At 43.5% G+C, this 22,674-nt stretch overlaps 1 protein-coding gene across 2 annotated transcripts in view; it reads right to left on the bottom strand.

The window, feature by feature from the left end:
* Nucleotides 1–22,352, bottom strand: part of Rcl1 (RNA terminal phosphate cyclase-like 1) — a 44,520-nt gene extending 22,168 nt beyond the window's left edge. The window contains exons 1-3 of one of the 2 annotated variants that reach the window (XM_063264530.1): nt 22,095–22,352; nt 4,517–4,588; nt 1,588–1,763 (exon numbers count right to left, since the gene is read on the bottom strand). In XM_063264530.1, the coding sequence (XP_063120600.1) occupies nt 1,588–1,763; nt 4,517–4,588; nt 22,095–22,230 (384 nt within the window). In that variant the 5' untranslated portion in view covers nt 22,231–22,352. The remainder of the gene's footprint in view (nt 1–1,587; nt 1,764–4,516; nt 4,589–22,094) is intronic. The other variant, NM_001399456.1, reaches the window with a different exon arrangement.
* Between the last annotated feature and the right edge of the window lie 322 nt (nt 22,353–22,674).

Genomic DNA, 22,674 nt, shown 5'->3' with positions numbered 1-22,674 from the left:
ACATCTCATAGGGCCAGCTTCTGCCTTCCAGCTTCCAGCTACCCATCCCAAGAGAATGAAAGTTCTTGAAACCCATTCTTTATACAGAGAACAGAACCATGGAGAACAGAGGAAATGCCTGAACTGAAGATCCCATAGGCTGAGGAAATTACTCTTTACCCAAGATCAACCACCTTTGTTTTAACCTAGGCTAGTCAGGTTGAACCAAGGTCATTTTAGCCATAGGTGGCAAAAGTAAAGCAGTCCCTGACGTGAAATCGAGTCTACATAAAAGCACTATTTCCGGGGAACTGAGCAACTCTCTGTCACTAACATATAAAGTGTTTTCAAGACCTTGTTTAAGATAGTGTGTGTGGCCATTAGCAATCAGAATGGGTATGAAACATGGAGCACAGTGCTCACACTCCAATCCTGTATCTGCCCACAATCCAAAAGCACAGATGCCTCCTCTCCCATTTAAAGTGAAGGAACCACTTCCTAGAATCTCGAGACAACGTGGGGGAGGGTCAAGAAGCTCTAATGTAAATTTTATACAGGCTGCATGGCATTCTTTCACCCACAGCTAAAAGCTGCAAATCTTGAGCATTCTTTGAAGAGTCCATGTAGTTAAGTTTCCCAGAATTGAGGAAGAGGTTCCTGACTACCCAAGAATACATTAACCATATGGGACCATTGGTAAGTGTGAGCAGTCACCATTCTGAAAAAAAGTCAGAAACCTTGCAACACCTTGCAGCTACCGCAGAAGCTACCGTGTGTCTATAGAGAAGACTGGGGCCCCTTCAGTGGGGACTTTATAGCCCCGAAGCCTCTTCTAATCAATAAGTATCCTAAACTGAGAACTCCATCCCTCCCCACAGGATGTCACTGACAGCCATGGTGAACAAAATGAAACCTCGTGTTGGGTATTAAACTATTTTCCTCCTATCTACAGAAAGGTGACCTGCTCAGTGAGAAGCTTGCTGTTCCCCATGCCTATCAACACTCAAGAGATTCCTTCCCTGCCCTCATGCCCACTGTGTCTGAAACCTCTTAGGTGAAAAGTCCTTGAATTCATGGCTGAGGCCAGGATAGGGCAGGATTATACAGTGGCAATAACCAGAGATATCATTTCCTCATTTCCTGTCCAAAATTTTGATGTGCTGCCCTCTAGCCTTGGTGTTCTAGAGACTTCACCAGTTTCTATCTGACTGTGGCCAGCAGAGCCAGATTCCACGTCCAACAGGATGGGGCAGCAAGCATCTGTTTGAAAGGTTTGTAGACACAACAAAGAAAGGTACTTTGGGGGCTGGGGATTTAGCTCAGTGGTAGAGCGCTTACCTAGGAAGCGCAAGGCCCTGGGTTCGGTCCCCAGCTCCGAAAAAAAAAAAGAACCAAAAAAAAAAAAAAAAAGAAAGGTACTTTGATGAATGTTAGTTGATGACTACAGGCCTTGATTCATCTGTGTCTTGGAGTGAATTAATTAACCTGTAAGCTTCAAGGCAAACAGAAAAAGAAACAAAACTGTGCTTCTAAGAAACTTCTTTCTAAAAACTTGGGCTGTAACAACAGACAGGAAAAATGACACCACAGTCTGACCTCAGTACTCACCGAAGGATCAACCTGGTCATTGGTCACTCCTCGAAGAACAATTTTTAATGGGTGTTTCATAAACGGGGCCAGGCAAAGCAGAGCTTCCAGGTAATAGCCAATGCCACGGAGGACACTGCAGTCGTGCTCCACGGACCCGCCATACAGGAGGCCAGGCTGGTAGTATAAGGTTGTTCCTTAAACCAAGAGGAAAACAAACAAAACCACGAGTGATGGAGCAGGAACAAAAGAAGAATCAAGATGGCAATGAATGTAGTAAGTTCCAAGGGGAACCTAGCTAAGGCATCCAGGGAGCTCAAAACGCCATTCCTAAGAGTCTACACTTCATGTCAAAAGCTGATTCACTACCACCAAGCCTCAGGAAAATAATAAACTGTGGATAAAATTTAACATCAGTAATACATAAACTCCTCTCTAAGCTAGCTAAGCTGCCAGTCACAGTAGAGCACAGAGGCACCAAACAGACACCAAGCTCTGGGCACACTCAGACTGCTGGTGACAGGCCTGAGGACCATGGTCTCAGCATGCCAGCAGCCTCGTCCTGTACACTTCCCTCAAATGGGGTCTCCCACATACCCCACTTAGCAAACAATACCACACGATGTAGGTTCTTGTGATACCCTATATCATCGGTGGCAGCCATTTTAATTTGGTATTGGTTAGTGATATTGTGATACCCTATACCATCGGTGGTAGCCATTTTAATTTGATATTGGTTAGTGATATTGTGATACCCTATACCATCGGTGGCAGCCATTTTAATTTGATATTGGTTAGTGATATTGTGATATCCTATACCATCGGTGGCAGCCATTTTAATTTGATATTGGTTAGTGAATATCTCAACTGATTTTGTGTTACTGGACACAGCATTATCCTAGTTCAGTTTTTCACATATTCGTAGTAAGGAAGCCAAATACAATATCCTGGATGGTTTCAGAGTAAACAGATAGACGAGTGTCTCTTCTGCTCAGTCTTTTATCTTGTCTCTGGAATACTTACCAAAATAAAACCATTAGAGGAAGGAAATATACTCAGATACACAAAATGAAATATCTCTTGGAAATTTTATAAAACAAATAGGTTTTCTAAATCCAAACACCTCCAGCCAGGTTCGTATTCCGATCAAAGTTACCAACATTCCTGTACCAACATTATGTATTAAGTCCCAACGACAGACTTTAGGTAGAGAAGCTGAAAGGGGGTGTGTCATTCTGTTCACACCTGCAAATTCACCAGATAGGTCATCATCCTGGGGACAGGAATGGCATACACAGGGGCATGTGATGGCTAGACAGCACTGTCAGCGTACCATACTATGAGACTGGTGACAATGTCTCTGCCTGTGCCTGGGAAGGAGTCTACAGAGGGCTAGCTTCAGGACAGCCACTCTGAGGGAGCAGTGCCACCATGAAGGTCAAGGGCCTGAACTGAACGAAAGGATAAAGAAGAGCGGACTAACATTCTTTATTCTTTCTCTTACCCCAAGCCTGCCAGTCTGTCAACTACTGAGCTGGACCATACCCTCTCTGCCACCTGAAATCCTAACGCAACTGGAAAGGGATAGGAAATCTTCTCCCTGGGCCTGCTCTCCATTAGGTGTGGCTGAATGCAGACAGAGACCAGCATATCAACCTGGTCCAATGCCACGTATACCTCCAAATTCGCCTTCTTTCATAAGAGAGTCAACATACAGTAAAGGTTAAAGAATCCTTTCTAGAATGTAGGTATATAGTTCACAGAGTCGACCAAAGGATGTCTGTCCTACTTCCTATTATTTAAATAAATGACTCTGCATGTACACAATGAAGCACTAAACTGTGACCCCCACAGAACAGAGTGCCTGGCACAGGACAACAGGAAGCACCAGCAACACAACATCAGAAGTACAATCCACTGGGCTGTGACATGGCTCAGGGAAGAGTCTAGAAGAGGAAGGGGCTGAAGGGACTGCCACATTTCTTAAGTACATTTGTATAAACTTGAAACAACATTTTAAGGGTATAGATTTTAGTACCCATAACAATGTAGTACATCTGAGAATTTATTGTAAGAATTCAACATAATTGCACAGGTAGACAGGCTTCAGGAAATTTATGTATATGCTAAGTATGCCAGAATAGGGTGCTCACTTTTGTCTGAAATAGTCACTTGTCCACTTCTCTAAATCAAGTGGGTTTCCCTTATTTGTTTTCTTCTAGTGCTGAGAGGTAAACCTAGAGCCTTGAGCAAGCTAAGCATGCACTGTGAGAGAGAGAGAGAGAGAGAGAGAGAGAGAGAGAGAGAGAGAGAGAGAGAGAGTATGTGTGAGTGTGTATGTGTGTATGTGTGTGTGTATGTGTGAGTGTGTATGTGTGTGTGTGCGTGTGTTTGTGTGAGTGTGTGTGAGTGTGTGTGTGAGCTCACACCTTATGGTATACTTGTGTTTGTACCTATATAATCATATGTGTGCATGTGTGTGTATGTGTGTGTGTGCGTGTGTTTGTGTGAGTGTGTGTGTGAGTGTGTGTGTGTGTGTGTGTGTGTGTGAGCTCACACCTTATGGTATACTTGTGTTTGTACCTATATAATCATACCAGAAATACACTGGGTCCTTCCACTTGAAACTAATATATTAATAAACTTTTTACTACATAACAAACTTTTATTACACTCTCCACTTAGCACTTACTTACTTGGGTTAATTTCAAAAGGTCTTCCCTGAACATTCATGAAGATGGCTTATATAAACACAAAATAGTAAAGTGTTCCACTGCTCTTAACCACTGAGCCATCTCTCCAGTCCCTTATTTTATTTTATTTTATTTTATTTTATTTTAGTAAAGTGTTTTTAAAGCACAACACGGTATTTATACCACTGAAATGAGAAGCGGAAGAATGTCTAAGTAGTACCTGTAGATGCTTTTAGGAACAGAGAGGAGCAGCTTACCTGTTTGGTTGATTTCAATTCGAGAACCATTAGTTATTTTGTCCAACAGCCTTATAAAGCTTGCTTCAAAATCTGTGAGGGGAAAAGACAATCTTCCATAAGCACTATTTCTAGAAAGGTACTGAGAAGACATTTACTTGTGGTGCCACATCTGGGGCTCCCTCTGGAACTGGGTGACAAGTTCAGTCATGGGGCTCTGAGCAGTGGAAAAGCATTGACGACAACAGTTCAGCTCTCACATCCAACAACAAAAATAAACACATACACTATTCTATCGCCGCTCTAGGATGTTGACTTCACCCACATAGATCCTGTCAAAAAGCTGGTTATGGTGACACACAGCTTTAACCCTGCACTTGAAAGGCTAAACAGGTAAATCTGGCTGTAAGGCCTGCCTGATTTTTACAGCAAGCCCCAAGTAGCCAAGGCAGCCCAGTGAGACCCTGTCACAAAACAAACAACCAAAGCTAGTCAATTTTGGTGGCTTGAATAAGGTTGGTCCAGGGAGTGGTACTGGGGTGGGGGGGCGTCTGGGGGGAGTGTCACCTTGCTGGAGTAGGTGTGGCCTCGTTGGAGGAAGTGTGTCACTGTGGGGATGGGCTTTGAGACCTTTCTCCTAGCAACCTGAAGAGCAAGTCTTCTCCTGTCTGCCTTCAGATCATGACTCTTAGCTCCTCCAGAACCATGTCTGCCTGGATGCTGCCATGCTCCCACCTTGATGATAATGGACTGAGCCTGTAAGCCAACCCCAATTAATTGTTGTCCTTATAGGAGCTGCCTTGGTCATGGTGTCTGTTCACAGCCTATGAAAGACCTCGAGGGAGCATGCCGACCCTGGTAGTCTGATTGACACCTGTCCCTCATACTCTGTACTCTCAGCATCTGAACACCCGGAGCCCAGTCTGGCCAGGTTTAGGGGCTGTGGCTTTGCTGGGGGAAATACGTCACTGGAGAAGGGCTTTACATGCTTAAAGACTTGCACCATTTCTAGTTCACTCTGCTTCCAGTTTGGTTCAAAGTGTGAGCTCTCAGCTTTGTGCCCCAGCCACTGCGTCTGTTGCATGCTGCCATGCCTCCCCATGATGAAGGACTCTCTTCACTATGGAACTATTAAGCCCAGAATGCTCTAGTTGCTTTAGTCATGGTGTAAAAGGCAGAGAAGTAATTAGAATGCCCAACAAGGGAGAAACAGCACCAAGTACAGTGGGTTTTTAAAATGGAAGTTATCTCCTCTCCAGAGCAATCTAGGAGGATATTAAGTAGAATCCACCTACAGTTTCACAGATGACAAGTCTCCTTTCTCCCTCTCTCTGTCTGACTAGCTCAGTTTTATTGTTCTGTTTTGTTTTTCATTAAAAGATTACCTCAGGGTCTGGGAGGCTGCTCATGGGGTGCACCTGAGTTCAGATTCTTCCTGTGTCAATGCTGACGCCTCACCTGTAATCCCAGAGTGTGGAAAGTGGAGACCAGCTACAACAAAGACTGCCAAGAGACCCCTCTAACTATGTTTAAAGTGAGGGATGATCTAGGAAAATTCCTAATGTCAACCTTTGGCCTTCACATGCACACAAATGTACACCAACACATGTGCAAAACTAAACTTTTTAAAAATAATTTATTTCATTTTATCTTATGTGCATTGGTGTAAGGGTGTCAGATCTCTTAGAACTAGAGTTAAAGACAGTTGTGGGCCACCATGTGGGTGCTCAAGACCAAAGCACAGTTCTCTGAAAGAATAGCAAGTGCCTATAACTGCCAATCAATTGGTCCAGCCTCTCACATTTGCTTTAATAGGTATTATCCAAAATGTACTAACTTGTCAAAAGCTAGGCATGACGGATTCATGCCTGTAATCCCAGCATCTGGGAGGCTGAGGTAGGAGGACTATTATGAGGTTGGAGCCAACCTAAACACATAGTTCCAGACAAGCCAACACTTCAGTGTGAGAAGGAACAAACAAGAACACTGGCGATTCTTTTAAAGAGGAAGGGATGAAGGAAAGAGTAGATACAGAAGGAACCTTAAGTGTGACAGGAAACTACTTCCTGGAGCCTTTCTCCCTGCCTCCCCAACTTTAACTTCCTATTCTTTAACAATAGGGAGACCAATTCTCCTGCCTAGACAGATCCCACCCTGTAATACACTAGCACCACAGAAGCACATCAACTGACCCCAAAGGGAGAGCCAATCACCTGAGCAGTTCTCATCTACCCTCTCATTACTTAGTGTGGCCCAACTCCTCTCAGAGCAGATTCTGCAACTGTTCAAAGAGCATTGGGCCAAAAGTCAGAAAGATACCATTAAACCTTAAAATGGACAAAAGTGGTGAACACAGTGTATGGCCATTAGGGAAGCTTACTTTCAGCCATACATTGCTACTCAGTCTTTATAACACAAGGCAATGGCACCATTCCCACCGCACAGAAAAAAGGCTGAAACCGGAGACTGCCGACTCACCCAACCTGTTCAAATGACAGCAATTGCAGAGCCAGGATTTGAGCCTGCCTGTCTTCCGATGTCAGTGTCCTTAACCACACCAGGACGTTTGTCTCTCCTCCACCCATCACCTCAAAACCAAGGCCTTACCATAGGAAACCCCAACTCATCTACAGAATGAAGGGTTCTGCGAGCAGTTGGCTACTACCCCCAACCAACATGCCTTTTAAATAAGAACAGAGCAGACTACAGTAGCCCCCAATCAGCCGGGGGTCTAATTCTCCAGTTTGGGGTCTCTTTCTTTGTTTTTTTAGTCCTAGCTGTCCTGGAACTTGCTCTATAGTCCAGGCTGGCCTTGAAGTCAAACTCAGAAATACTTCTACCTCTGCCTCCCAAGTGCTAGGTTAAAGGAGTGTGTTACCACCACACCAGCTTAACTATGCAGTTTTATTTATACCAGTCAGGCCTATGAGACCTCAGAAGACAAAGGTACCTGCCACCATGACTGATGAGCTGGGTCCTACAGGGTGAAGGGAAGACTGACAAGTAGTCTTCTGACCTTTGCATGCACATATGCAAAATAAATAAGTAAAATGTCTTTTTAAAGTACTACCAGTCAATGACAGTCTGGAAAATTTAAATGGAAAGTTCTGGAAATAAACAATTTTCTTCTGTTCTGCCAGAATATGAATCTTACCTTGATCCAATGCATTAAAGCCATATATCATATATCCCTCCTGCCCACTGGTGACTAAGTCAGCTAGTTATCAGCAGAGGCTCGACATTGTGGTCAAGGCTTCTCTCTTTACCTAATGATGACTCTCAAGCACAAAGTAGTGATGCTAGCAGTGTGGTTATGCTTAGAAGCACACCACATTATGCTACTAGATACTATACGCATCATGTATTTTTGTATATGGAAAAAGTTTACCAATCTTAGCCCTAGGGAGACTGGGGCAGGTGGATCAAGAGTTCAAGTTCCATGTAGAATACACAGCAAACACCAAGCCACCCTGAACTACACAGTGGACCCTGTCAAGAATAAAACAAAGCATTTGCACAACTGGAATTCAATTCTATGTGTAGTTCAGGCATCAACTGGGATGGGGGAGGGGGTGTGGTGAGGGATAGGAGATGTGGTGGAGGGAGGGGGCTGTCTCAGAACAAATGCCTCAAGGAGAAAGGCTACTAGTACACATCAGAGTGGCTAAACTATAAATAGCACAGCTGTTCACAAGTCTGCAGCTTCAGACACACATACATACATACATACATACATACATACATACATACATACACACATACATACATACACACATACATACATACATACATACATACATACTAGAATGTCTATAAGAAGCATGACAGAAATTAAAGTAATTGGAGGATAGAATTCGCTACTTTTTAGAACATCCTATTTCTAAAAACAGGCACAATTTGTATCACAATGCCACTTTCTAGTTGGGTTTATAGCAAGTGCAAAGTAGTCTTCAAAGAAGCAAACGTTTGGTTTGTTCAAACTTTCTAGTTACTTAAAGGAGCAAAGAGGCATTTTCGAGTAAAGCCTAAAATTAAAGTCCCATAGGTCTTATAGATTAAGAAAAGGAAGGAAGAGAAGGAAGAGCTCGAGGGACAAGGAAGGAAAGAGGGAGGGAATTTTAAGTCATTTTGTTTTGCAATCCTTGGGTGCTCTTAATCTCGACCTCAGTCAGAAGTGATCACTTGGCAGGAACATGAGTAGGAAGAGAATGGCACCTAAAAACCCTCCAGGCAGGATCATCCTGGGTCACACAGGCTCCCTCAGAAAGCCAGCTTCGGAGCTAGTTCCAGAGTGCTCCCAGCAGGGGAGGCACAGCTCCATCACCAAGTGTCCTAAGGACAGAGCCAATTCCCCACCCTCTGCCAAGATACACAAGATTCTTGCCCATTCACCTACCACACCTGGGACTTCCCGTCAGGATTACTCCTTGGGGACGAAAATTACAGGCAGTTGAAAAACGTAGGGGGAAGATTTCAAAACCAAGCACAGTGTTGCTACACTGTTTGGGAATTCACAGTGTAACTCAGGGCAAGATGTGGCTGCCACCAGAGACACGGCAGACAGCTGTGAAAAGTTAGAAGTGCACAGACATTGACAAGGCCTACTTCTTGTCCAGGATGAGGTCACACAGGTTCATGGTACAATCTTTTAAGACGGTTTTACTTTGAGGTTAGTACTACAAGTACCCTAGAATCATCTTGAAGGCCCAGATTTATGCTTTTAAACAAGGGTCATCGACACTCCCATCTGAGGCAGGAGGACCAAACTTTAAAGTCAATCTGGGCTCGAAAGACAACCCTTGTCTCAAAAAGTAAAATAAATAAAAATAAGAAGGAGCTAATTTGTAGACCCTGTTTGCTTTTCTGAGACAGGGCCTCACTATACATTTATGTATGTATGTATGTATTTTAAATATTTGTTTATTTATATATCAGATTTAATATACACTTAGATAAACATTTATAATATAATTATATATATAATATATAAAAATGTTTATAATATTGAATATAAGCCATGGAATTCATTAAGTAGACCAGGCTGGCGTCAAACTCAGAGATCCACCTAAAAAGACCAAATTTCAATGAACTAATACTTAACAGCTCCAATTTCACATTATTCTAACTCAAATGTCTACATATTGGAATAGCATATCCACAGCAGTCCTCAGCTAGCATGAGTCACCTCCAAGTTACAATAAGAAAGCCTGTAGAAATATTATGATGCAGATGACTATGTAAAAAAAAAGTGTGTGTGTGTGTGTGTGTGTGTGTGTGTGTGTGTGTGTGTGTGTGTGAGAGAGAGAGAGAGAGAGAGAGAGAGAGAGAGAGAGAGAGAGAGGTGGGGGGAGGGAGAGGGAGAGGGAGAGAGAGAGAGAGAGAGAGCGCAAGCGAGAGCGAGAGCAATTATGATAAAAACAGAGCCTGGAAAAAGACAAAAGTTAGTGACACTGGTTGTTTCAAGTTGAGCCTAGAAAACAGACTCTAAATTCCTTTCTTCTTTCTAAACTTTGAATCAAAATGGACTCAGCTGCCCCTTAACCACACCATGTCATATGTTTTTAAGTACATAAAATCCAATTACTTTTTCACACAATTTAAAAACTAAAGGATGATGTGAAATTCTTTAATTCACAAATATCGAATTCTGTGATACTATTCAGTCATTGAGAATGTTTAAAAGGCTGAACTGTAGGCTATGACTGTAACCTCAGAACTCAAGAGGCTGAGATAGGAAGAAATGACTTCCAAGTCAGCCTGGACTACAGAGTAAAACCATGCCTCAAAAACTGGAAAAGAGGGGTGGGGGGAGAGAAAAAAACTGAAAAAGAAAAAAATAACAGTTGAAAGGAATTATTAAATGACACAAAATATTTATACTACATAAGAGAAGGGTTAAAAGGAGCACATTCAATGTGGTTTCAAGTTCTCTAGGAAATAACTGGAAAGCACTAAGTACCTTAGTGTTGTCGCTTTCCCCATTAAGTCCTAAAGACAGAAATTACAAATACACTCTCAGTTCTCAGTTAAGAGATGCCCAATCACTAAGAAAAAGGTACATTTGTCTATGAGATTATGTAACACTTTTATCATTTCCTGACCTGTATAATTCTTACGGAGACAGGACATTTTTTCTGGAAAAGCTACAGACTGTAATACAATACCTTAAACAGAAACACAAACCATGGGAGCATATGGAGGGTCCACTACAGCCAAAGTCACCACCCTAACGCACGCCTTGGAAGGAGGAAGCGCAAGCCGAGGATGAACTGAGTGCTTATAGAAATATCTGGAAGCCTGCTTCCTGGAAAATGGAAATGTTTTATGGTCTAGGAATTAAGTGTGTAATCTATACCAATTACTTTAAATTCCGAACCATAAGAACAGTTTCCCCAAAGTATTACTTTTATAACATAAATGTGAAACTACAATTTTTACTCATACATGCAAATTTTCCATATAATTTGGTTTTCTTATATGAAACTGTGAAAGAAATAAAATCAACAACACTGACACCAGGGATCCGAACTCACATTCTCATGCTTGCAAGCTGACTTCACCAACTCAGCTAGCTCTGCCCTCCCTCAGGATTAAGAGCTTTTATAACAAGCTAATTTCTATTACTACATGTATAATTAAGAAAGTACACAAAACACAAAAGACACAAAGAGATCCAACCCAAAGAGAAAGAAAATGTATCACTACTGAAGAGCAGTGAAGTCCTTAGAAACTTTTTCAGCATTCAGAGAAAAATACAATTATTGGTAAAGTACATATTCCAAAGTACACTAAGAAAACACAAGAAGAGGGCAAGTCAGTAGCGAACATCAATTTTCAAAATAACCTAAAGTACAAGCTAATGTAATTTAACAAAACGGATCAAAATCCCCAAATAACACCTAAGAAAACAGATACCATCATCATCATCATCACCATGATCACCATTATCACCACCACCACCACCACCACCACCACCATCATCATCATCATCATCATCATCATCATCATCATCATCATCATCATCATCATGTATTTTCCAACTACCCTCTCTAATAAGAAGGATGCACCTTAAGTCAGATTGGGTGACTAGCTCTCTTTCTAATAAAAAACAAAAAACAAATAAATAAACAAACAAAAACAATGAAGAGGAAACCTAAGAATTCTGTTACAGGCTAGAGAGGTGGCTCAACAGTTAAGAGCACTGAATGTTCTTCTAGAGGACATGGGTTCACCGAAAGATCTGACCCCTCACAGGCATACATACAGGCAAAATAGCACATACATAAAATAAAAATAAGTTATTTGGGCTGGAGAGATGGCTCAGTGGTTAGGAGCACTGGCTGCTCTTCAGAGGTCCTGAGTTCAAATCCCAGCAACCACATGGTGGCTCACAAACATCTGTAATGAGATCTGATGCCCTCTTCTGGTGTGTCTGAAGACAGCAACAGTGTACTTATATATAATAAATAAATCTTTAAAAAAAATAAGTTATTTAAAAGAATAACTATGCTACTACTAAGTGCAGCACTAAACATATAAATAAGGGGGAAATCACAGTCTACTGCTGAAAAACATCTGATAAAATTCAGCTCTGTACATTCTGTTTTGAAAGGCATGGAGCATTTACTAAACTAAGCAAAGGGTTTGTTTTTAAAATAGAAGCCTGAGTTCAAGAATGGAGAAATCTTCCTTAGTCATGGGGAAATCCATACTAAAACATCCAGGCAGTGCTGAGCTACAAATACAATAGATTTTTTTTTCCTCTGTACAGAATGTATCTGTGTTTAATTTGAAAATTCAGTAAGAGATCAACAATAACTCCTCATAAAACAGAATGACTTCAAGAAAATACTGAAAGTTATGGGAATGTGCCATGTCTCAAAATGCCTTTCTGCACTCCCTGCACCACCTTCGCCTTCCTCAGAGAGCAGTGCTCCCTGGTATGAGGTAAGGCGAGCACTGCACTGTGGTTCTAAGTACTGGGACACTTCTGTAACTGGATTTGGGGGCAGAGTCACAACTTATGCCCCAAGTCAAATCCAGTCACCCAAATAAAAGTGGAAAGTGGAAAAGAAAGATCTATTCACATGGCTACATTGGGAAAAGAGGAAAGGGATTGAGCAAACCCAAGCCTTCAGGATTCTAAGTGAGATGGATGTTTAAACAGAGGGTCAAGAATCTGCACATTAGGGCTGGAGAGATGGCTCAGCCGTTAAAGGCTAGGCTCACAACCAAAAATATAAGAATCTGCACATTAGGCAGATAAAGATGGTCCCAACTAGCACTGACCTATCATCGCCAAGGCTCTAACCAGCAGAAAGTCTCTACCCAACAAAAGCAGACTAGACAGTTCTTCTAAGTGACCACAAATTTATACCAAAATAGACTTAAAAAAATTCAACCAATTTAAAATAATTAAAATCATAGTGATGTCTTCATACCATAATAAAGTTAAAATCAGTACCACAAAGAAAGCAAGAGATGATCTAAACACTGGGAAATTAGACATACTAGTGAATAACCACGCTTGCCTAGCAAGCGCAAGGCCCTGGGTTCGGTCCCCAGCTCCAAAAAAAAAAAAAGAAAATAAAAAACAAAAAACAAACAAACAAACAAAAAAACTAGTGAATAACCAATCCATGGGCAATGAGAAAGTCCCAAAGTTAACATTTTAAATCACACCAAACTGAAAGAATACCAAACTACAACATTATCACAATGTGTGGGACACAGCTAAAACACTACTGAATGGGGCCGTTTTGTGCACCACATGCTTCTATTAGAAAAGAGACATCACCACTAAACACCTCTAGAACCTAGAAAAAGAAAAGCAAAATAAACCCAAAGCCAGAAAACGAAATAATAAAGCTATAAGCAGAAATTAAATTAATGAATAAGAGAAACTCCCTGAAACAAAGACCTATCCTATCCCTCCCCCCTCTCTGTGACCATGAGAGTGGGTATGAGGGAGGAGGGCAAAGAACAGAACCTCAAATATTCTGGGCTCTACCTGTGAGCTACATCCAAAACTCACAAGAATAGTCATATTTAAAACTGGGCAATGGTGGGGCTGGGGATTTAGCTCAGTGGTAGAGCGCTTACCTAGGAAGCGCAAGGTCCTGGGTTCGGTCCCCAGCTCCGAAAAAAAGAACCAAAAAAAAAAAAAACAAAAAAAAAAAACTGGGCAATGACATGAAGACAGTTCACAAAAAACACTAGATATATGGTGGCGTATGCAAATTAATACATGAAAAATGGCTGCACAGTAAACATGGCCCAGAATGACTAAAAGGAAAAGCATTTCAAATGCTGGCGGGGAGGAGAGAAACTGGAGCCCCTGTGCACTGCTTCTGAGAATATAGAGTGGTGGGCACCCACACGGAGAGTCGGTACCATCTCAAAAGAATGAGAGAGGCAACTGCTGTACAAACCAGCATTTACAACCAAAAAAAGTAAGACTGGTCCTCACAGAAACAAGACCTGGGAGCTGGAGAACTGGCTCAGTGGTTAGAGCACTGCCTGCTCTTCCAGACGACCCGGGTTCTGTTTCCAGCAACCATATAAAGATCCAGAACTATTTGGAACTCCAGTTCCAGAAAGTCTGACATGTCTTCTGACCTCTAAGGGAGCAGGCACACAAGCGACACAGATATCCATGCAGACAAAACACCCATAAGCGTTAGAACAAAAGAGCCATCAGTCAACCAACTATGCAGAACGTTCAAAACTAGAAACGAGCCAGCTGTTCTTCAAATAAAAAGAGAACACGAAAGTGCTATTTTCACTTCATTTTCATATTCAGGAATTTTTTAAAGGGTCAAACTTGCTTTAAAGAAAACTTAAAATAATGTTCACTCTACAACCTATATGCTATATGCTGCCAAGGATAATTATAAATGCAGTCCAACAAACTCCCAAACTTACTTAAAATATCACTTTTTTTGGCTAAAGTATGAATAAACATTGTATCAAATAAAGTTAGACACCGGTGAGGGATCCTTGCTGAATGACTATGGAAAGATGTATTTTCAGTCATCTAACAATCCTGAATGACAAAACTGGAACCAGAAGAGAGATTAGAAGGAATGATAAGAAAGACAACGGACCACGGAGAGTCCTACGAGCAACTTCCCTCTTCCCTTTGATTTGTTAGTTTCCTGGAGGGGGTGGTGGTGGTGTGCACAGCATGGAGGTAGGTAAGAGGGATAAAGTCTGGAGCCATGAAGATAAATTTCACAAGGAGGGATGGGGGGCTGTTGTTCAAGGCAGGAAAATATTCTTTGTAAGAAACTGAAGGAGTTGTCATGCCTTCAGAGCAAGGCAGAGAGGTCTTCTCAATGGGCTTCACTCCACAAGTCCTGAGAATGGTGAGCCGACTGCTGACTCGGAAACCGCCTTCCTCATATAGATTACGGAAGTGCTGCAGGGCTGGGGAGGCAGAGGTCTGAGTGGGTGGTTGCAGAGTCTATATTCCCAGGTACTGCCACAGCAGCTAGGACTCAGACCATCTAGCTCTCTCATTCCATTAGACCTAGTGAACTCCTTATGCCCTTGTGAAATCCACTGGTAAAGACCAGGACGAGCCAGGTGTGGTGATGCATGCCTTTAATCCCAGTGTCCCTGAGGCAGAGGCATGTGGACCTCTGGATCTCTACTGGGAGTGCCAGGACAGCCAGGGCTACACAGACACCTTGCAGGAGAGAGGGTAGGGGACAGGGAAACCTGGGACCAGTGCTTTATAATGCCAATGTAGAATACCCAGTGTCTGTAACAGAAAAATGAGCCCTTCAGGCTGGAGCCCTTGTGAAATAACACTGAACTCCAATTCCATCACTCAGCTACCCTGGTTATTTTACTTTTAGTAAAATGGCAGGAACAACAGAATATTATTTCCTCTGACATGAAGAACAGAAAGAGGCAGTAATAATTGGCTGTTGTGTTCAAGAGTGAATTAAAAATTGCAGGTGATTGTATGTTTGTGATTGTATGTTTGTGATTGTATGTCTGTTGCTTTTGCTTTGTTTAGTGTCTTGACATAAGCTATGACTACTCTGCCTAGCTGACATAGAATTCTCTAAGTAACCCAGGCTAGCCTTTGAGCTACCCTGCTCCCCTTTGGGTGCTGGGTTTATAGCAGGTGTGTGCCACCGTACCAAGTGTCTCTTCAGAGTTAACTGGAACCACCCCAGGATCATCTTTCCTTGGAGTTCAGTTTCTTCCCATTTTTTAAACCTCTCTGCACAGGAAGACAGAAGTTCTACTTAACAGATTCTTTTCTTTGCCTGAAGTCCCAGGGCTTGAGCATGACCTGAGTCTTCATGCACTTTTGAAACCAAGGAGGATCTTCCCTTGCAGCCCAGAATGGCTTCAAACTCAGCCTTCTCTATGGTAGCATAACCTACACTAGCGTGTCTAGCTCCTTGGGCTGTTCAAATGGAGAGAGCTCCATGTTAGAGAAGGCCGTGCTGCGATGAGAGAGGGGCTCGGTGGGATCAATAAGATGGGTTTGTTTGTTTCTCTTTTTAATTGGCTTTTGTTGGGGGGGGCATTACAAGGGTGGAGAGAATATGGAAGGATTTGGAAACGAGGGTGATTGGGATGAATGATGTGAAATTCCCAAAGAATTAATAAAAAATTATGTTAAAAAAGCTTTAGCTATTAAAGTCTACCAGAACAGTTTTCAGTACCAGTACTGACATTTTAATAGAATTATTGCTATTATACAGAATAAAATCTTGACAGTGAGGTCCATCCTATATATTATAGGGTATTATGAGCTTCTTGGGCTCATCCTAGTTGACAATTCCCCCAGTGGCATCCAAAACATGTCTCTAAGTACTGCCATCACACCAGGGGAAGATATGGCCAATGCTATGCAAATATGTAGAAATCAGCACGCAAGAGGGAACCGTCAAAGGACAACATATTTAAATATTTAAATAAAGTTTCCAATGACAGCAGGGAAAGACTTAGAACACCAGACTGCACAACTTTACCCAGTGCTCAGTAGAATGTTAACAAACCAGCTAGTGTCTGTCCCTCCCGCTCACTGGGTCCTGCTCTCTACACCTAAGGAGTTAGTTAGCCCTCACAGAAATCCATACAGCTTGAGCCCATTTTAACAATAGAAAAACCTGAGGTTCAGAAATGAATTTTGTTTTGATATTTCTTTTATGTGTAAGGGTGGGTGTGTATATACAACCAGATGCATGAATAAGTCAGAGGACAACCTGTGAGAGAACTGTGGGACACTCTCGTACACAGACATACACAAAGTGTTGGAGGAGGGGGAGAAGGGGGCTTAAAAGAATTCATTCACCTGTACCAATCCTCACAGCCACCATTTCCACAGTCACAACAGAAGGACATCCAGAATGTCTTCCTTACAACTGCCAGGTTATTCTCTGCTCTGGGTCCACTGAGTTTCTCTACCACACTAGACTCGAACTTTACCATGCTATTCCACTCAAGCTCTTCCTGTTTAGACAAGTGTCCAGAATTCAAATGAAACCAATCACTATCTAGACTCCCCTCCCCAAAGCCTTGCAAATAATGAGGCTCAATAAACTTCTGAATGGTGCTGAGGCAGCCTCCTCCAACATGCACTCCCTTTGGGAGGTTTAAGGAAGCACCTTTGGGATATGGGACTGGTTCTTGCATTCCAGCTAGTGACTTTACTGGGTATTCTATAAGATTGTGCCAAGTTCTATAACCTGAGTCAGGAAGAGGCAGACAGAGATGGAAGATGTTACCAAGATATCCTAAGGTGTCCCTGCTGTGAACAGACACCATGACCAAGGCAGGTCTTACAAAGGACATTTAATTGGGGCTGGCCTACAGGTTCAGAAATTCAGTCCATTATCATCAAGGTGGGACCCTGGTAGCATCTAGGCAGGCATGATGAGAGAGTTTTGAGAGAATTTGGCAGAACTGAGAGTTCTAATCTTCATCTGAAGGCGGTCAGTGGAAGACTGGCTTCCAGGAAGCTAGGACTAGGGTATTAAAGCCCACTTCCACAGTGACACACCCACTCCAACAAGGCCACACCTCCAAATAGTGCCACTCCCTGGGCCAAGCATATACAAACCTTCACATTCCACTCCCTGGCCTTCATAGGCTTGTTCAAATACTGTCTATGGAGGCCATACCTAAACATAGCATAATGCAAAATACATTTAATCCAACTTCCAGAGTCCCCATAGTCTATATCAGTCTCAAACATGTTAAAAGTCCAAAATTCAAAGTCTCTTCTGAGTTTTATCCAATCACTTAACTGTAATTCCCAAGACAAGACAGGAAACCAACTGGGCAAACTCCAAACATCTTCATATCTGATGTCAAAGTGGTCTTCAGATCTCCAATTCCTTTTCGTCTTCATTGATTGCAACAAACTTCTTTCTCCGACTGGTTCTACTCCCTGTTAGCAGCTTTCCTCAGGAGATATCCCACGACTCTGGCATCTTTATCTCCAAGGCAACTTCAACTTCATAGCTTCTTGTTCCAGTGTCTGGGATCTACACATGATCTTCTGGGCTCCTCCAAAGGGCTTGGGTCACATCTTAACCTATGCACTCTGTAGCCCTCTAGGCTCTGGTTGACTCCACTCCACTCCACTGCTGCTGCTGTTCTTGGTGGTCATCCCATGGTCCTGGCATCTCCAATACACTGTGGTCTTCTGCTGCAACTAGGCTTCACCAATAGCCTCTCAGAGGCTCTCTTCACGGTGCCAAGCCTCAAATACTTTGAATGACCCCTTCAGTCCTGGGCCATCAAATGCAACTGAGGCTGCACCTTCACCAATGGCCTTCCCTGGCCTCTCACAGTGTCAAGCCTCAGCTGCTCTTCGTGACCCCTTCATGCCTCCAAAACTAGTACCTTCTGGGCGACACATTTATTACCAAGTACAGCTGCTGCAGAAGGTACAACCTTGGCTATCTTCTGAAACAGCATTTTTGTGTTCTCAGAAAACACTTCCCAGAAGATTTTACCTCAGTGATGCTGGTCTCTTAATCACCACTAAATTTCTTAGCGCCAGCCAACCAGCATCAATTTTCCCAGTAGTTCCTTTTATTCTGGGCTCTAAAGCCAAGGTCATGTTGCCAAAGCTGCCAAATTCTGCTGCTTGCAGGAGCTGGAACATGGATGGCTCCCTTGTTCTATTACACTATCACCAGCTTTCTGTTTTCCAACTCCTTCACTGCCTAAGCTTGGCTGTCCTGGAACTTGCTCTGTAGACTGACTTTGAACTCAGAAATCCGCATCCCTGTCTCCTCAACACTGGAAGTCCAACAAGCCTGGATTTAAATTTTTCTTGTCCCAAAGTCCTACTCCCCTAATTTGTTATCTCCTTGAACACAGGATTGAGCTCCATTTCACTTCCTGGTGCCCTTTAATACGTGCAACCACACATTTTATATTTTTCCTTTCTCACCTTGCTACGCCTTTTTAAAAACGCTCTTGAGACTTAACCAGAGAACAAAGTCTATGATAGGTGTTTCTGAAACTTCCTTTGTCAATGCAATTAATATGAGTCTCTTCACCTTAGCCTCAGACAGACTCTCTAGACAAAGGCAAAAAAACAGCCATATTCTTCCACAAAATACCACAAAAACAGTCTCTAGGCCACACATTGAAATTCTCTACTAAAACCTGGGCCAGGTCCACACAATTCAAATCACTCTCAATAAGTAACAAAGTCTTCCATATTCTTACTAGGATGGCCCATTAAACCCCACTTAAAGCATTCCAATGCTTTCCAAATCCAAAATCCCAAAATCTACATTCTTCCAATCAAAAGCATGGTCAGGCCTATCACTGCAATAACTTAATCCCTGGTACCAACTTCTGTCTTAGGGTTTTACTGCTATGAAGAGACACCATGACCAAGGCAAGTCTTACAAAGGACATTTAATTGGGGCTGGCTTACAGGTTCAGAGGTTCAGTCCATTATCATCAAGGTGAGAGCATGGCAGCATCTAGGCAGGCACAGGACAGGGAGCACTGAGAGTTCTACAACTTCATCTGAAGGCTGCAAATGGAAGACTGGCTTCCAGTTAGCTAGGACTAGGGTATTAAAGCCCATGCCTATAGTGACACACCCACTCCCACGAGACCACACCTACTGTAACAAAGCCACACCTCCAAATAGTGCCACTCCCTGGGCCAAGCAAATACAAACCATCACACAAGGATTGAACTATGAATCCAGATCATGTGTCCAAGGCCACACACATGTGTTTATGTATATGTACATATTTTGCACACTTAACCTATGTATGTATTCACAGGCATGATAAGCCTACAAATTAAAGTTGAGATGTGAATCTAGGTCTCTCTGTAAGTAACCAAACAGTAAGCACTTAAGCCAGCATAAAACCTCAAATGGTAATCTCTGCTACACTAGTACCTTGAGTAAGTGTGTTAGTTAGGTTTTGACACAAACCGGAGTCAGCCGAGGAGAGGAAATTTCAATTCAGAAAGTAGACACATCAGATTGGTCTATGGGCAAGCCTGTAGTACATTTTCTTGTCCACTGTGAATGATGCTCCCCCTGGGCAGGTATGCAGTATATAAGAAAGAAAACAGGGCAAGCCCATAAGCAGGATTCTTTCCTGGTCTCTGGTTTGAGCTCCTACCCTGACTTCCCTTCCTGATCAACTACAACTGTAAATTGAAAAAAAACTCTTCCTCCCCAGATGGCTTTTAGTCAGGGTGTTTTGTCACACCAAAGAACCTTAAGACATGGGGTAAAGCAAATTATTTTCTACAGTGCTGCAACCCATAAAATACCAGCTAGTACTGCCTCCCCAGGTACCAGAATCCCCTAGCCTTTCAGGAAAATGCCAAGGTAAAAGTCCTGCTTTTGAAAGAAACAGGAGCTCACTCATATGTGAGTTCCTAGAAACATTGAAATATTGGAAGGCACCTATCAGTCAACTCTGAATTCTATCTTACAGGCAACATATTTGTAAAAGAAAGCCCAGGTCTCCAGGCTAAAGCATTTTTTATTTAAAAAAATTAAATTAATAATAATAACAACAACAACGACAACAAACTTGTGCCCAGTGGCCATAGCAGAAGCAAGGTCTCCAGGCTGGGGTTGAAAACACAACACAGCCCAAGCAATAAAGTCTCCCAAGGACCAGATGTAAAGCTGGGGTGTAGAGGGAGCGGGGGGAAAGAGTAGTCTCTCAACTTCCGAGGTTTTTGGCTGTTTGCTTTCCGTTTTTGTTTCTGTTAAATGATTTTTTTTTCCCCACAACAGGGTCTGACTATGTAGCTCTGGCTGGAACTCACAAGTGTAGACCAGGCTGGCTTCTAACTCAGACACACACCTGGCCTCTGCTTCCCACTTTTTTGTTTTAAGACAAAAACTCACTGTGTGACCCAGGCTGGCCTTGAACTTGAGATCTTCCTGCCTCGGCACACTGAGTGCTGGGATTGTAAGATCGTGTCGCCAGGCCGGTGTTCAATCCAGCAGTGCAGGGGAGATAGACTTTACTCATCATCTCCCTGAGCCTTCTAGTTGTTTTTCCTTTTCTAACCTTCTATTTCCGTCACCATGCACGAAACTTCAAGAGTGGCAGAAATGGAACTATAAAAACCATTCAGACAGATGATGAAACAGTCTAGCTGTCTAGTACAAAAACCTCTGCAAAAACAAATATACTGGCCCAGGAGGTCTCCTGAACCAACTGCAGCCCGGCTCCACCTTCAGACTACAGACAGGTTTTCTCTTTTTGGTTTTAATTGATTCAGTTGTCATAGTCTGAAGGGATCTGGATGACACCTTTGAACACGTACCTAAATTCTAGGGGAACAGGGGCAAACCAAGGCCATTTAATGAGACATGGGTTCAAATGTTCAACCTATCTATCTACCTTTGTGGGGCAGATAAATCAATAAGAGGTTTGAAGCCTGCAGTTTATTGTCTGGCCTTCCTTTTCCTTAAGTCAAGACGACTCGGTCCATGACATAAAAACTATCTGCTGAGAGTTCTGTAGCAGGCCTGTAATCCCAGCATTCGGGAGGTGGAGGTAGAAGGAAGAGGAGTTGAAGAGCATCCCTCTGTTACACACCTAGTTTGAGGCCAGCCTGGACAACATGAGATTCCAGTTCAAAGAAAAACACAACAAAACCCCATTTCAAAGCTTCTGTACTGCGCACATCGGTGACTAATAGAAACAAGCGCATCAGTTAAAAATAAAATTTTATAATTCATGGGGCGAGGGGGGATAAATAATAGCGACAAGAACTGCTGTCCAAGCTCTCCAGTATCTGTCCATCCACTCACTCAATCACTACATGTTAGTCCAAAAAACTGTTTTTCTCCTGAAAGGTTATGGCGAAAGCAAGAGACTCAAGAGAGGGAAGCGAGTGGGCGATGCCTACGATTCGTAGCAACAAGCTAACCAGGAAAACGTGTAGCTGTTTACTATTCGCGACCAGGAGCCGCAGGGCATCGTTCCACGCGTGGCGCAGCTCGCGGACAGATCTGTCTCCGCGCCGCCCGACCTCCATCCCTCCCACGCGCCCAGCGGCCACTCCGGGCTGCGACCCCGGACACCCCCCCCCCTCCTCGCGCCCCCTCCCAAGTCACCTCGGAGGCCCGGGTTGTCGTCTCTGGCCCGAATCCTGCGGATCTTGACCGGGCGCCCGCTCAAGGTGGACAGGACCAGCCTCTGGCGCAGGAAGTTACACCCCGCGTAGCTGAGGGAGTGTGCCTGGGTCGCCATGTGCGCACCGTCCGCAGAGGCAGAGGAGCGGGGAGCGCGACCCGGGCCACAGTGGCCCCCGACGCGTCCACGTGGTTTAGAACAGGAAGACAGAGCGACTAGACACCGGGTCAGAGGGGAGCGGGGCGGAGCCAGCGGCCGCTCGCCCGCCTCCTCGCCTAGCTGGGGCGGCCCGGGCGCCGGGGCACACTCTCATTGGCCCACGGGAGAGCTGGGCGTTGCCCTTTCTGCGTCGCCATTGGTCTGCGCTGTAGCTGGGCGGTGCTCCTGCCGCGTCGCCATTGGCCGGTAGTGAAAGAGGGCGGTGCCCGGGCCCCAGCAACAGCGCGCGGCTGGAGGGAACGCGTAGTGTTGCGGGAAAACCCTGGCGCCCAGGCGCCGCGGGGGTCTGTCTGTGCACGACTTTCACGGCCTATGCGCCAAAGGAGGCAATGGCTCCGCCTG

Source organism: Rattus norvegicus, chromosome 1 (genome assembly GCF_036323735.1).
Source record: "Rattus norvegicus strain BN/NHsdMcwi chromosome 1, GRCr8, whole genome shotgun sequence".
Classification (NCBI taxonomy): Eukaryota; Metazoa; Chordata; class Mammalia; order Rodentia; family Muridae; genus Rattus; species Rattus norvegicus.
The sequence above is the reverse complement of the archived record's forward strand: the minus strand, read 5'-3'. Positions and strand labels throughout refer to the sequence as shown.